At 47.3% G+C, this 13,060-nt stretch overlaps 1 protein-coding gene across 2 annotated transcripts in view; it reads right to left on the bottom strand.

Moving 5' to 3' along the window:
• The window catches only part of ndrg4 (NDRG family member 4), an 86,841-nt gene that overhangs the window by 24,843 nt on the left and 48,938 nt on the right, over nucleotides 1-13,060 (bottom strand). For both annotated transcript variants that reach the window (XM_060927037.1, XM_060927036.1), the window contains 6 exons: nucleotides 11,913-12,033; nucleotides 11,771-11,833; nucleotides 10,221-10,281; nucleotides 9,858-10,001; nucleotides 1,851-1,954; nucleotides 1,165-1,221 (listed from right to left, as the gene is read on the bottom strand). In XM_060927037.1, coding sequence (XP_060783020.1) covers nucleotides 1,165-1,221; nucleotides 1,851-1,954; nucleotides 9,858-10,001; nucleotides 10,221-10,281; nucleotides 11,771-11,833; nucleotides 11,913-12,033 — 550 coding nt within the window. The remainder of the gene's footprint in view (nucleotides 1-1,164; nucleotides 1,222-1,850; nucleotides 1,955-9,857; nucleotides 10,002-10,220; nucleotides 10,282-11,770; nucleotides 11,834-11,912; nucleotides 12,034-13,060) is intronic.

The following is a 13,060-nucleotide window of genomic DNA, read 5'->3' on the forward strand; positions in this document are numbered from 1 at the left end:
CAAAATGGCACATCTTGTGGGGTGTTCCCGGTATGCAGTGGTTAGTACCTACCAAAAGTGGTCCAAGGAAGGACAACCGGTGAACCGGTGACAGGGTCATGGGTGTCGAAGGCTCATTGAGTCACATGGGGCACGAAGGCTAGCCCATATGGTCCAATCCCACAGAAGAGCTACTGTAGCACAAACTGCTGAAAAAGTTAATTCTGACACCTTTCTGTTTTAGCCAGAATTAATGTTTTCAGCAGTTTGTGCGACAGTAGCTCTTCTGTGGAATTGGACCATATGGGCTACCCTTCATGCCCCATGTGACTCAGTGAGCCTTCGACACCCATGACCCTTTTGCTAGTTCACTGGTTGTCCTTCCTTGCACCACTTTTGGTAGGTACTAACCACTGCATACCAGGAACACCCCACAAGATGGAGATGCTCAGACCCAGTCATCTAGCCATCAAAATTTGTTCCTTGTCAAAGTCGCTCAGATCCTTACGCTTGCCCATTTTTCCTGCTTCCAACACATCAACTTCGAGAACTGACTGCTCTCTCACTGTCTGATATATCCCACCCCTTGACAGGTGCCATTGTAATGAGATAATCAATGTAATTCACTTTACCTGTCAGTGTTTTTAATTTTATGGCTGATCGATGTATACCATTATGCATAAAGCTATAAAGACAGCGAAAGCGATTGGAAAAAAGACAAAAAGAGAAATGTGAGGAAGTGCACTACTTTGGGAATATGTATCTCATGCAATTCTGCAATTCTATAGTTCTACATTCTGCATTTCGGTTGTATTCTATTGCAAGAAAGATACCCATAATGCATCAAGCCATTTAGAGATGCTGCATGACTTTTATAGTTATTTATCAAGTGAGGAAGTGAAAGAGAAGGAAAACCACATGAGGAAAAAGAGATAATAGATACTGTTATGTAGAGAGAGCAGTAAACTTTGAGACAGTGTGGATGAGAGAAAGAAATAATTAGACAATGAGAATATAGTGATAGAAACAGAAGAAGAAGAGGAAGAGGAAGAAGAAATGAGTAGTGGAAATAGTAATAGAGAAAAAGATGAATGAAGGTGTGAGATAGAAAAAGAATGAATCAAAAACAGAAATAAATAAATAAATAAATAAATAAAGCAATAGAAAGGCAGAGAGAAGGGACACCTGAGTGTCTTGGCGTTGAGTACAGTCCCACTGCGATTCATCTCCAGATCTCTGCGGCTAAGAGACGAATACACAGATAGTTCACATTAATAAATCATTTCTGATCCAATAGAAACCTTTATTATTATTCATCACATTCACACTTCAAGCACAGTGAAATTCATCCTCTGCATTTAACCCATCTGAAGCAGTGAACACACACACACACACACACACACACACACACACACACACACACACACACACACACACACACACACACACACTCAGAGCAGTGGGCAGCCACACCAAAGCGCCCAGGGAGCAGTCAGGGGTCAGGTACCTGACTCAAGGGCACCTCAGCCCAAGGCCGCCCCACGTCAACCTAACTGCATGTCTAGATGCTTTTAAACTCATAGTTCTGCATAAAATGGAAATGTCTGACCATCCTGAATATTCTTCAGAGATATAGAGCGGACTGATTCTGTCCCTGATATATTACTCAAATGGTCGAGACACTATGCACTAAATTAAATTACTAACATCTGACATTTACTCAGTACACTGGTCTCTGTGTTATATTTAACTGCTAACAGTTTACTTTCCCCTTTACTGTATATTACTGACTGATGACTGATAAACCTTCACAAACTGTTACACCCAATATAATTTATTCATGATGGTGTCTAATTTGCAATGCTAATTACCTGTTGTACATGTTCCAGAAGAGCTGCAGGTTGAACTGGTTGATAGTGTTGTTGATCTGCTGCCTGTAGCTCTGCACCAGCTCGCTGTTGTTCATCAGCTCCTCCTGCAGATTAAAGGTGCAATAAGCAATTTCTCTGTTAAAGATGGATGAAATGGGTCTTCTGTGAAGTATGTTCTCTGCTTTTAGTTTACCTTATCTTTGTCTTGGCCTACATTAATTAATCATTGTCAATCAATCCTGTGTTTCATTAGTTTTTAAATCCCACTAGTTGACCTCTCTCTTCAAAGAAGATATTATGATCCGACACAGGTTCTTCACCATTATTCTTTGAAGTTCAATTCAGTTTACCAAACCGATTCTTTTGAACTGTCCATTTCAACAGATTGTATATCTGAATCAAACAATTAGCAGTTATTCCACGAAATTGAGTGGTACATGAGCTGACAGCCGATGAGACACGTAACGCCGAGTTGGCTATAAGCCATGTACGATGAGATTGAATGGAATAACTCTTTTATTCTATCCACATTCACTGGATTTTGAGAAACAGAGCATTTTTATTTATATTTTTTGCAAATTCAATAAATAAAAACTTTGTACAAAACATCCAACAAAATAATTTCCACTTAGAATGTAAACAAACTGGCAAAATGACAGTAGCAACTTGTGAAAAATGCTATAAAATTGCTATAATTTATTTATTTAGCTTTTGCCATAGGAAGATCTATATATATACACATACATACATCATGGCATGGGAAACCACAACAGCTTGCGCCAATTACAGTGGCCCCATTGTACCGAGTCTGCATGTCTTTAAACTGTGGGGGAAACTGGAGCACCCGGAGGAAACCCACGCGGACACAGGGAGAAAATGCAAACTCCACACAGAAAGGCCCCTGTCGGCCGTGAGGTTCGAACCCGGAACCTTCTTGCTGTGAGGCGACAGTGCTAACCACTACACCACCATGCCGCCCAATAATAATAATTCTTGAAAAATAAAAAAAGATACGTTCTTACCATCAAATACTTTTATTCCATATTTTGTTGCTTTTTTGTAATTTTTTGGGGAGGTTTTCATTTCAAGTAGAGTTTTTATTTTGTCCTCATTTGGTTCAGCAACACGTTCCACCATTTTCTTCTTCTTCTTCTTTAAGGTTTTTTGGCGACTGGCAAACCAACTTAAAAGTGCATTATCACCACTGACTGGGCTGGACTGTGGAACAGGAATTTTTTTTTCAGGGGGGCTATATTATTTTAGCTATTTCTGTTTCTTTTAAATATTTTAGAACAAAGTGATATATCTGACTTGATGCACTCTGCCATTTTGTTTTTCTCTACTCATGATATATGAGCTGATAGCCTAGTAGTAGAGTAGCCAATCAGAGCACATGATTGCTCATATCCAGTGAATGTGGATAGAATAATTCCATTTGTCCTGGGGGAATATCAACCCCCAAATTGTTCCAGATACAATTCTAGCCTTTATATGCATCTGTAAGACTGTACCACTGTGGCAGCGGGGGCGTGATCAAGCATCAGTCTGTGACCGGAGGGCAGAGTCAGGGAAGGTAAGTGGCAGAATCACTGCATGTGATGTCTATTAATGTGTGTTTGTGTGTCTTCCCCAGTGACCGCACCCTACATAAGGAGAGAGTAGAAGAAAGGGGCTCTCTCCCCAACCAGATGACTTGTGTGTGTGTGCGTTGGTGACTGGGAGAGTGTGATTGCAAAGCTGAAAAGCAAAAATAAAAGTTTTGAGAACTCAGTTCTGGCCTGCCGTCCTTCTGTGCTCCACCCACCCCTACGAAGTGCCACAGTGGTGCTGAAACCCGGGACCAAGCACAGAGAACAGCCCCATGGAGTCCTTCCCCTTTGCGGACCTGGTCCATGCCCTTGCCACGGCCCAGCAGAGCCAGCACCAGGCGCTAGTTGCCCTCCGGAAGGAGCAGGAGCAAAGGTTCGAGGCCCTGGTGCTGGCACAGCAGGAAGATCAACAGGCGTTCCAGCACCTCCTTGTGTCGGCGGGGTCCACCACCTCCACGGGCCATTCCCACCTCACCCTAATGAATATGGGCCCGCATGACAACCCCGAGGCCTTCCTCACGCTCTTTGAGCAGGCAGCAGAGGCCTCGGGTTGGCCGGTGGAACAGCGCGCGGCGTGCCTCCTCCCTCTGCTAACGGGCGAGGCACAGCTGGCTGCGCTACAGCTCCCCACCAACAGCCGGCTGGTCTATGCGGACCTCCGCCGGGCTGTCCTCCAGGGTGTGGGGCGCACCCCCAAACAACACCGACAGCACTTCCGCGCTCTGTGCCTGGAGGAAGTTGGCCAGCCGTTATGAGTTTGGCCAGCAACTCCGGGACGTCTGCTGGCGGTGGCTGAGGGCTGACAACCACAACGCTGAGGGAATTGTCGATCAGGTGGTACTGGAACAGTTCATCGCCCGACTACCCGAAGGGACTGCGGAGTGGGTCCAGTGCCATCGCCCGGCGTCGCTGGATCAGGCCATCGAGCTGGCGGAGGACCATTTGGCAGCTGTTCCGATGGCAGGACGGCAGATCTCCTCTCTCTCTCTCTCTCTCTCCTTCTGTGTCTTGACCTCGCCCCGTTCCCCCACCGCAGAGGCGGGGGCCGGCTCCACCCCAGCCAGCCCGCCGCACCCGTGGTGCCCTCCCGTTTCCCACTTCTGTGTCTGTCTCTTCCCCCCCTCAGGTGAGTGAGCCCCAGAGCGCCGGTGCAGAGAGAAAGCCCAGGCCGGTTTGCTGGCACTGCGGGGAGATGGCCCACCTCCAGCAGCAGTGCTCGGCAATGGAGGTGGGCGCAGTGGTTCGGATCCCCGACGCGCCAGGAGCTGCCCTCGATTGGGCCGGAGCGTATCGCATACCGGTGCGTGTCCAAGGGGATACATATCAAGCATTGGTGGACTCTGGCTGTAATCAGACCTCAATCCACCAAAGCCTGGTGCAAGACGAGGCATTGGGGGGAGCACAATTGGTGAAGGTGTTGTGTGCACGGGGATGTTCACAACTACCCTTTAGTGGCGGTCCAAATTTTTTTTCAAGGGGAAAAATTTTGTGTAAAGGCGGCGGTTAATCCCTGCCTTACCCACTCGATAACTTTGGGGACTGATTGGCCGGGATTTGGGGAGTTAATGAGGCATTTAGTGAAGAGTGGAGCGCAGGTGGCCAAGTGGTTAGAGCGCTTAAGCGAACGGTCCCTGGTTCGAACCTCGGCTCGACGGGGATCTGGGGCTCGCTCCCTGTCCACCCAGCAGTGAATGGGGACCTGGTGGAAACACTGGGGAAGTTAAAGGTGGCAAAGAAAGGAACTGGCCACCCTACTTCACTATGCCGATGGCCCAGGACAAGTGCGCTCTCTAACAGGCACTCCCCCGATGTACGAAAAACGTATATGGGACCCCCCTTTGCTTTTTTAGTGAAGAGTGGGTCCTGCTGTAGTTCAGCAGGGGGAGGTCCCGGTGTGGCATTGGCAGGAGCAGCTGTCACAGAGCTGTCTACATCATCACCCCGTCAGAGTGAGGAGCCGCAGGCTCCTCCTCCTTCTCTTGGGGAATATTTTGCGGATTTCCCATTAGAACAGTCGCAGGACGCGACTCTGCGGCATGCATTTGACCAAGTGAGAGTAATCGATGGTCAAACGCTCCAGCCAAACGCCGCCCCGTCCTTCCCCTATTTCTCCATTATGAGGGATAGGTTATACCGAGTGACACACGACACTCAGACTAAGGAGCTGATTACACAGCTTTTGATTCCAAAGAGCCACCGGGAATTAGTATTCCAGGCAGCTCACTTTAATCCCATGGCTGGACACTTGGGGCAGGATAAGACACTAGCCCGAATAATGGCCCGGTTCTATTGGCCAGGGATTCGCGGCGATGTCCATAGGTGGTGTACGGCATGAATGCCAGTTAGTAAATCCAGCGGCCATTCCAAAAGCGCCTTTGCATCCTCTACCATTAATCAGGACCCCGTTTGAAAGAATTGGGATGGATCTCGTCGGGCCATTAGATCAGTCAACACGAGGGTACTGCTTTATTTTAGTTCTGGTGGACTATGCAACGCGATACCCGGAAGCAGTGCCTCTTCGCAATATCTCAGCACGCAGTATTGCGGAGGCGCTCTTCTGCGTCATCTCCCGAGTCGGAATCCCCAAAGAGATTCTGACTGATCAAGGCACCTCATTTATGTCACGCACACTGAGCGAACTGTATGGGTTATTAGGTATTAAGCCAATCCGCACCAGCGTTTATCACCCACAAACGGATGGTTTAGTCGAACGGTTCAATCGCACACTCAAGAACATAATTAAAAAATTTGTTCGCGAGGACGCACATAATTGGGATAAATGGCTCGAACCCTTGTTATTTGCAGTGTGAGAGGTCCCACAAGCCTCCATGGGGTTCTCCCTGTTTGAATTATTATATGGGCGTAAGCCGCGCGGCATCCTAGATGTACTGCGAGAAAATTGGGAGGAGGGACCTTCCCCGAGCAAAAATGAAATTCAATACGTGATTGACCTGCGCGCAAAACTCCACACACTCACACACCTAACCCAGGAGAATTTGCGGCAGGCCCAAGAACGGCAAACCCGCCTGTACGACAGGGGTACACGCCTTAGGGAGTTCGCACCGGGAGATAAAGTACTCGTACTGTTGCCCACATTGAGCTCCAAATTGATCGCCAAGTGGCAAGGACCCTTTGAGGTCACACGGCGAGTCGGGGACGTCGACTATGAGGTGAGGCGGACGGACAGGGGTGGGGCACTACAGATTTACCACCTCAATCTGCTCAAACTCTGGAACGAGGAGGTCCCCGTGGCATTGGTGTCAGTGGTTCCGGAGAAGGCGGAGCTGGGGCCAGGGGTTCAAAAGGGAACATTGACATTGCGTACCTCTCCGGTCCCCTGGGGAAACCACCTCTCCCTGATCCAACTCGCAGAAGTTGCCCAGTTGCAGACCGAATTTTCGGACGTGTTCTTGCCCCTGCCCGGCCGCACCGACCTCATAGAACACCACATCAAGACGCCCCCGGGGGTGGTAGTGCACAGCCACCCTTACAGGCTACCCGAACACAAGAAAAAAGTGGTTCGGGAAGAACTCGAGGCCATGCTCGAAATGGGCATCGTCGAGGAGTCCCACAGTGACTGGAGCAGCCTGGTGGTCTTGGTGCCCAAGGCTGATGGGTCGGTCCGGTTCTGTGTAGACTATAGAAAAGTCAACGCGGTGTCTAAATTCGATGCGTACCCAATGCTTCGTATTGATGAGTTGCTGGATTGACTAGGCACGGCTCGCATTTACTTGACACTGGATTTAACAAAGGGTTATTGGCAGATCTCCTTGACTCCACTATCCCAAGAAAAAATGGCCTTTTCCACACCGTTTGGCTTACACCAATTTTTTACACTTCCTTTTGGGCTGTTTGGGGCGCCCGCTATGTTCCAGCGGCTTATGGACAGGGTCCTCCGCCCCCATGCCACCTACGTGGCCACATACTTAGATGACATAATAATCTGTAGCAATGACTGGCCGCGGCATCTGCAACACCTGAGGGCCATCCTTAGGTCGCTGAGGTGAGCGGGCCTCACAGCCAACCCGAAGAAGTGTGCGATTGGGCGGGTGGAAATACGGTATCTGGGCTTCCACTTGGGCAATGGGCAGGTGTGTCCCCAAATTAACAAGACAGCCACGATTGCGGCTTGCCCGAGGCCCAAGACCAAAAAGGGGGTGAGACAGTTCTTGGGGCTGGCTGGCTACTATCGTAGGTTTATACCTAATTATTCGGACATCACCAGCCCGCTGACTGATCTCACTAAAAAGGGGGCACCAGATCCGGTCCAGTGGACAGAGCAATTCCAGCGGGCTTTCTCTGAGGTGAAGGCTGCACTGTGTGGGGGGCCACTGTTACACTCCCCTGACTTTTCTCTCCCCTTTATGTTACAGACAGATGCGTCGGACAGAGGGCTGGGGGCTGTTTTGTCCCAGGAGGTGGAGGGGGAGGACCATCCAGTGCTGTATATCAGCAGAAAGCTGTCGGTGTGAGGGGCGCTACAGCACCATCGAGAAAGAGTGCCTTGCCATCAAGTGGGCGGTCCTCGCCCTCCACTACTACCTGCTGGGACGCCCTTTCACCCTCTGTTCGGACCACGCGCCCCTCCAGTGGCTCCACCGCATGAAGGATGCCAATGCGCGGATCACCCGTTGGAATCTGGCACTCCAGCCCTTTAACTTCAAGGTGATCCACAGACCGGGGGCGCAGATGGTTGTGGCGGACTTCCTCTCCCGTCGGGGGGGGGAGTTGGCTGCAGGCCGGACAGCCGCCAGGCCTGAGTCGGGCGGTGGGGGTATGTGGCAGCGGGGGTGTGGTCAAGCGTCGGTCTGTGACCGGAGGGCGGAGTCAGGGAAGATAAGTGGCAGAATCACTGCACCTGATGTCTATTAACGTGTGTTTGTGTGTCTTCCCCAGTGACCGCGCCCTACATAAGGAGAGAGAGAGTAGAGGAAAGGGGCTCTCTCCCCAACCAGATGACTTGTGTGTGCGTGCGCGGGTGACTGGGAGAGTGTGGTTGCAAAGCTGAAAAGCAAAAATAAAAGTTTTGAGAACTCAGTTCTGGCCTGTCGTCCTTCTGTGCTCCACCCACTCCTATGACGTGCAACAACCACTTATTGCAATCCATATTTGTACATGCTGTTTAAACAACACCCAATGCTCAAACACTGTTGTAGTAGTAGTAGTAGTAGTATCTTTATCTTTAAGTGTAATGAGCCTTTCCAACTTTGACTCATGTTTATGAATGATCTCAGTTGTGAAAAATAGTGTGACTGTGCATATGTTTGGTTGTTTTTTTTAGATTTGCGATAGCTACTCTAGCCTGTTATGCATCTTTGTGAACAAACATGCCATCTTGACTAATTTGAGTTGATTTTGAGTCAAACATCTCATCTCATCTCATTATCTCTAGCCGCTTTATCCTGTTCTACAGGGTCGCAGGCAAGCTGGAGCCTATCCCAGCTGACTACGGGCGAAAGGCGGGGTACACCCTGGACAAGTCGCCAGGTCATCACAGGGCTGACACATAGACACAGACAACCATTCACACTCACATTCACACCTACGGTCAATTTAGAGTCACCAGTTAACCTAACCTGCATGTCTTTGGACTGTGGGGGAAACCGGAGCACCCGGAAGAAACCCACGCGGACACGGGGAGAACATGCAAACTCCACACAGAAAGGCCCTCGCCGGCCACGGGGCTCGAACCCGGACCTTCTTGCTGTGAGGCGACAGCGCTAACCACTACACCACCGTGCCGCCTGAGTCAAACATGACAGATACCAATTCACCCAACTGATAAGACTCAATGAGTGAGTTAAGTGATGATGGCTGGCTTAGCAAATGTATCAGAACCCATCTCGATGAGTGGTGAATCAATAAGTACTGGAGTCCATTTTGTTCAATTTGGACTTATTTCATCCATTATTTAGCATTTCAATGAGTGCAATACCCTACATCCCTCCAATGTCTCCCATTGCTTTAAAGTGTTGTCTACAGGATGTATGTACCTATTTTGCCTGCAGTTACAGAGACGCCACATTAATGCTACAACCAACAATCACCACTGCATTAGACACTTTGCAAACCAGCATGTCATTTCTTCTATATTCAGCTGCATGCCAAACAGATTCATCAGTCTGTAGGACCAGGGAGACCTTCACTGCCTGTACTGGAGACATTAATCTCACTGGGACCATTGTAGCCAGAATGAATTTTGTGAAATACTTTTTATAATTACACTCTAGATACCACCAAAACTATGCTTTTATTTACTTATCTACTTTTCCAGGGACATTTTGCACTGCAGCTTTTACTCACTGACGTTAACATCTTATTGAATATTTAAGAGCTTTGAGACTCAGTCAAGTCTAAATCGAGGAGACAGAACATTCCCTGGCAAGTTTTTAGATTTTCAGTTTGTATGTGTTTCCACCTGGCTGAAGAGGTGAGGTAGAACCATGTCAGGAAGCGTGCTGGTCAATCCAGATAGTTTGGAAGCAGCCCAGTCGATCCAACCTTTCCCATTTGGGTCGATGTTGAGCAGAACCAAACCCTCAACAAGGTCAGGAAAGATCAGCTAGAGATAGAGAGAGAGTTATGATGATCATAATGATGGCTACTCTCACCATGATCAGCCTTTCTGTTTCTATGCATGCATGTTATTTAAAGAATAAAAGCTTGTGCACTATTAAACTACTCAATAACTGCGAGTCCGCTTCAAAGGTTAAGTGAATATCAACCAGCTGAGTGAGACCGAGAGAAAAAGAGAGAAAGAGAAGGAGGGAGCAACACTCACAGCAAACTTGGCGAGGATGTATGCACCAGCCCCTACTCCAATTCCCACAATGCTCTTAAATCTGGAGATGGATTATAATCATTGTGATAACACCACAAAATTAGATGATCACGCATATATTCACAAGTAGTACAATCTTCCTGATGCTAACACTAATTCTAAACCATACTAGTAAACATACCCATACACTGTAACCAATAGTAATCTAATTATACTAACTCATTCTACGCACACTAATCTCACAATACTCACACTCTCGAACCACTATTAATCCAACCATACTAAATCATTCCCATACCAATATAACAATACTCACAATACTCAATACTATTCTAATAAACAATATTGATCAAACTATACCTCACCCATTCTAACCATGCTAACTGAATCATGCTGACTCACTCTAAAACATATTAGTCCAGCCATACTCACTTGTTCTACACATACTAATCAATCCCTGATCTAACAACAACCATTCACTCTGACTATACTAACTCAGTTTAAGCCATACTACTTGTTCTAACTTATATTTAACAGATATTCCACGAAATCGAGTCGTACATGAACTGACTGCCAATGAGGTGCGTAGCACTGAGTTGGCTATAAGCCATGTACGACAAGATTGAGTGGAATAACTGTTTATTACCTCCGCCAAGGAGGTTATTTTTTCGGTAGCGTTGGTTTGTTTGTTGGTTTGTCTGTTAGCAACATTACGGAAAAAGTAATGAACGGATTGCTCTGAAATTTTTTCCAGAGGTGTGACTGGGCACAAGTAACAATCCATTAAATTTTGGCGGTGATCCGGATCACCTTCTGGATCCCGGATTTTTTTTAAGGATTCTTGGCGGAGGTCTGCGCTCTCCGAGTGCTTTTCTAGTTATATCAACATTCACTGGATTTTGAGAAACAGAGCAGAGTAGCAATTTGTGAAAAATGCTATAATAATTATTGAAAAATAAAAAAGACATGTTCTTACCATCAAATACTTTTGTTCCATATTTTGTTGCTTTTTTTGTATTTTTTTTTTTGGGGGGGGGGGGTAGGCCATGGCCTAATGGTTAGAGAAGCAGCTTTGGGACCAAAAGGTTGCTGGTTCAATACCCTAGACCAGCAGGAATGGCTGAAGTGCCCTTAAGCAACACACTTAACCCCCAATTGCTCCCCAGGCTGCTCTGGGCATGTTGTACATTGATCTGGATAAGAGTGTCTGCTAAATGTAATGTTTTGTTTTCGAGTAGAGTTTTTATTTCATCCTTAATTGGTTCAGCAACACACTCTGCCATTTTGATTTTCTCTACTCACGGTATATGAGCTGATCGCCAAGTACAGTAGTAGAGTAGCCAATCAGAGCACATGATTGCTCATATCCAATGAATGTGAATAGAATAAATTATACTAATCTAACAATACTAACAAACCCTAATCCATATTACTCTCAGCACACTCTCATATCCTAACTAATACTTTTCTAGCCATACTCACACACTTTAAATCATAGTCATCTAACCATATTCATTCCTTCTAAATCAAGCTATTTTAATCATACTTACCCAAAGTGCTGCACCACGCTGGGTAGCATACCTGCCAGTTGGTCCATGGTGGGGTACTGGTACCTTCAAATAGATAGACAAAGGGGCTTTTGTACCTGTGTTTGTGGGCATACATGTGATATGTATTAGTGCAGATGTTTACCCTGCTGGCATCTGAGGGGCTCCAACTTGTTGGCCAGGAGCATCAATGTGGCAAACCACAAAGTGTTTAGTGATCTCCTGCATGTCCTCATTATGAAACAGAGTGTTGAAGCACAGCTTATCTGAAAGAAAGAGGAAGATATAAATTATAAATTAGATTTTGAGTCAGATAAAAAGAGAGTGGGCGGCACGGTGGTGTAGTGGTTAGCACTGTCGCCTCACAGCAAGAAGGTCCTGGGTTCGGGCCCCGGGGCCGACGGGGGCCTTTCTGTGTGGAGTTTGCATGTTCTCCCCGTGTCTGCGTGGGTTTCCTCCGGGTGCTCCGGTTTCCCCCACAGTTCAAAGACATGCAGGTTAGGTTAACTGGTGACTCTAAATTGACCGTAGATGTGAATGTGAGTGTGAATGGTTGTCTGTGTCTATGTGTCAGCCCTGTGATGACCTGGCGACTTGTCCAGGGTGTACCCCGCCTTTCGCCCGTAGTCAGCTGGGATAGGCTCCAGCTTGCCTGCTACCCTGTAGAACAGGATAAAGTGGCTACAGATGATGAGATGAGATAAAAAGAGAGTGACCTCCCCCCCCCCCCCCCCCCCCCCCAAGAACAGCTGAGATGTCCTCATGCTGTAACACTGCTCCCTTTGTGTGGTAAATCTATCTGTGGGGAAAACACATAAAGTGTTTTTGAGTAAAGCTGTTGAAACACTTGAACATTGCAGAAATGTATATACAGTATGTGTGTGTTTATATGTGTAGGTATCCTGTCTATTGCCATGAAGTACTGTACTGAGGTTTAAACTAAACTGAACTGAAGTGAAAAATGTACTTATCTTGCTTGATTGACTGATTCTGATTCTATAAACTGGTGTTTGGGTCAATTTTGAAAAACATGTATTCACATTTCTGGCGGCACGGTGGTGTAGTGGTTAGCACTGTCGCCTCACAGCAAGAAGGTCCTGGGTTCGGGCCCCGGGGCTGACGGGGGCCTTTCTGTGTGGAGTTTGCATGTTCTCCCCGTGTCTGCGTGGGTTTCCTCCGGGTGCTCCGGTTTCCCCCACAGTTCAAAGACATGCAGGTTAGGTTAACTGGTGACTCTAAATTGACCGTAGGTGTGAATGTGAGTGTGAATGGTTGTTTGTCTCTATGTATCAG

Source organism: Neoarius graeffei, chromosome 8, assembly GCF_027579695.1.
Source record: "Neoarius graeffei isolate fNeoGra1 chromosome 8, fNeoGra1.pri, whole genome shotgun sequence".
Lineage (NCBI taxonomy): Eukaryota > Metazoa > Chordata > Actinopteri > Siluriformes > Ariidae > Neoarius > Neoarius graeffei.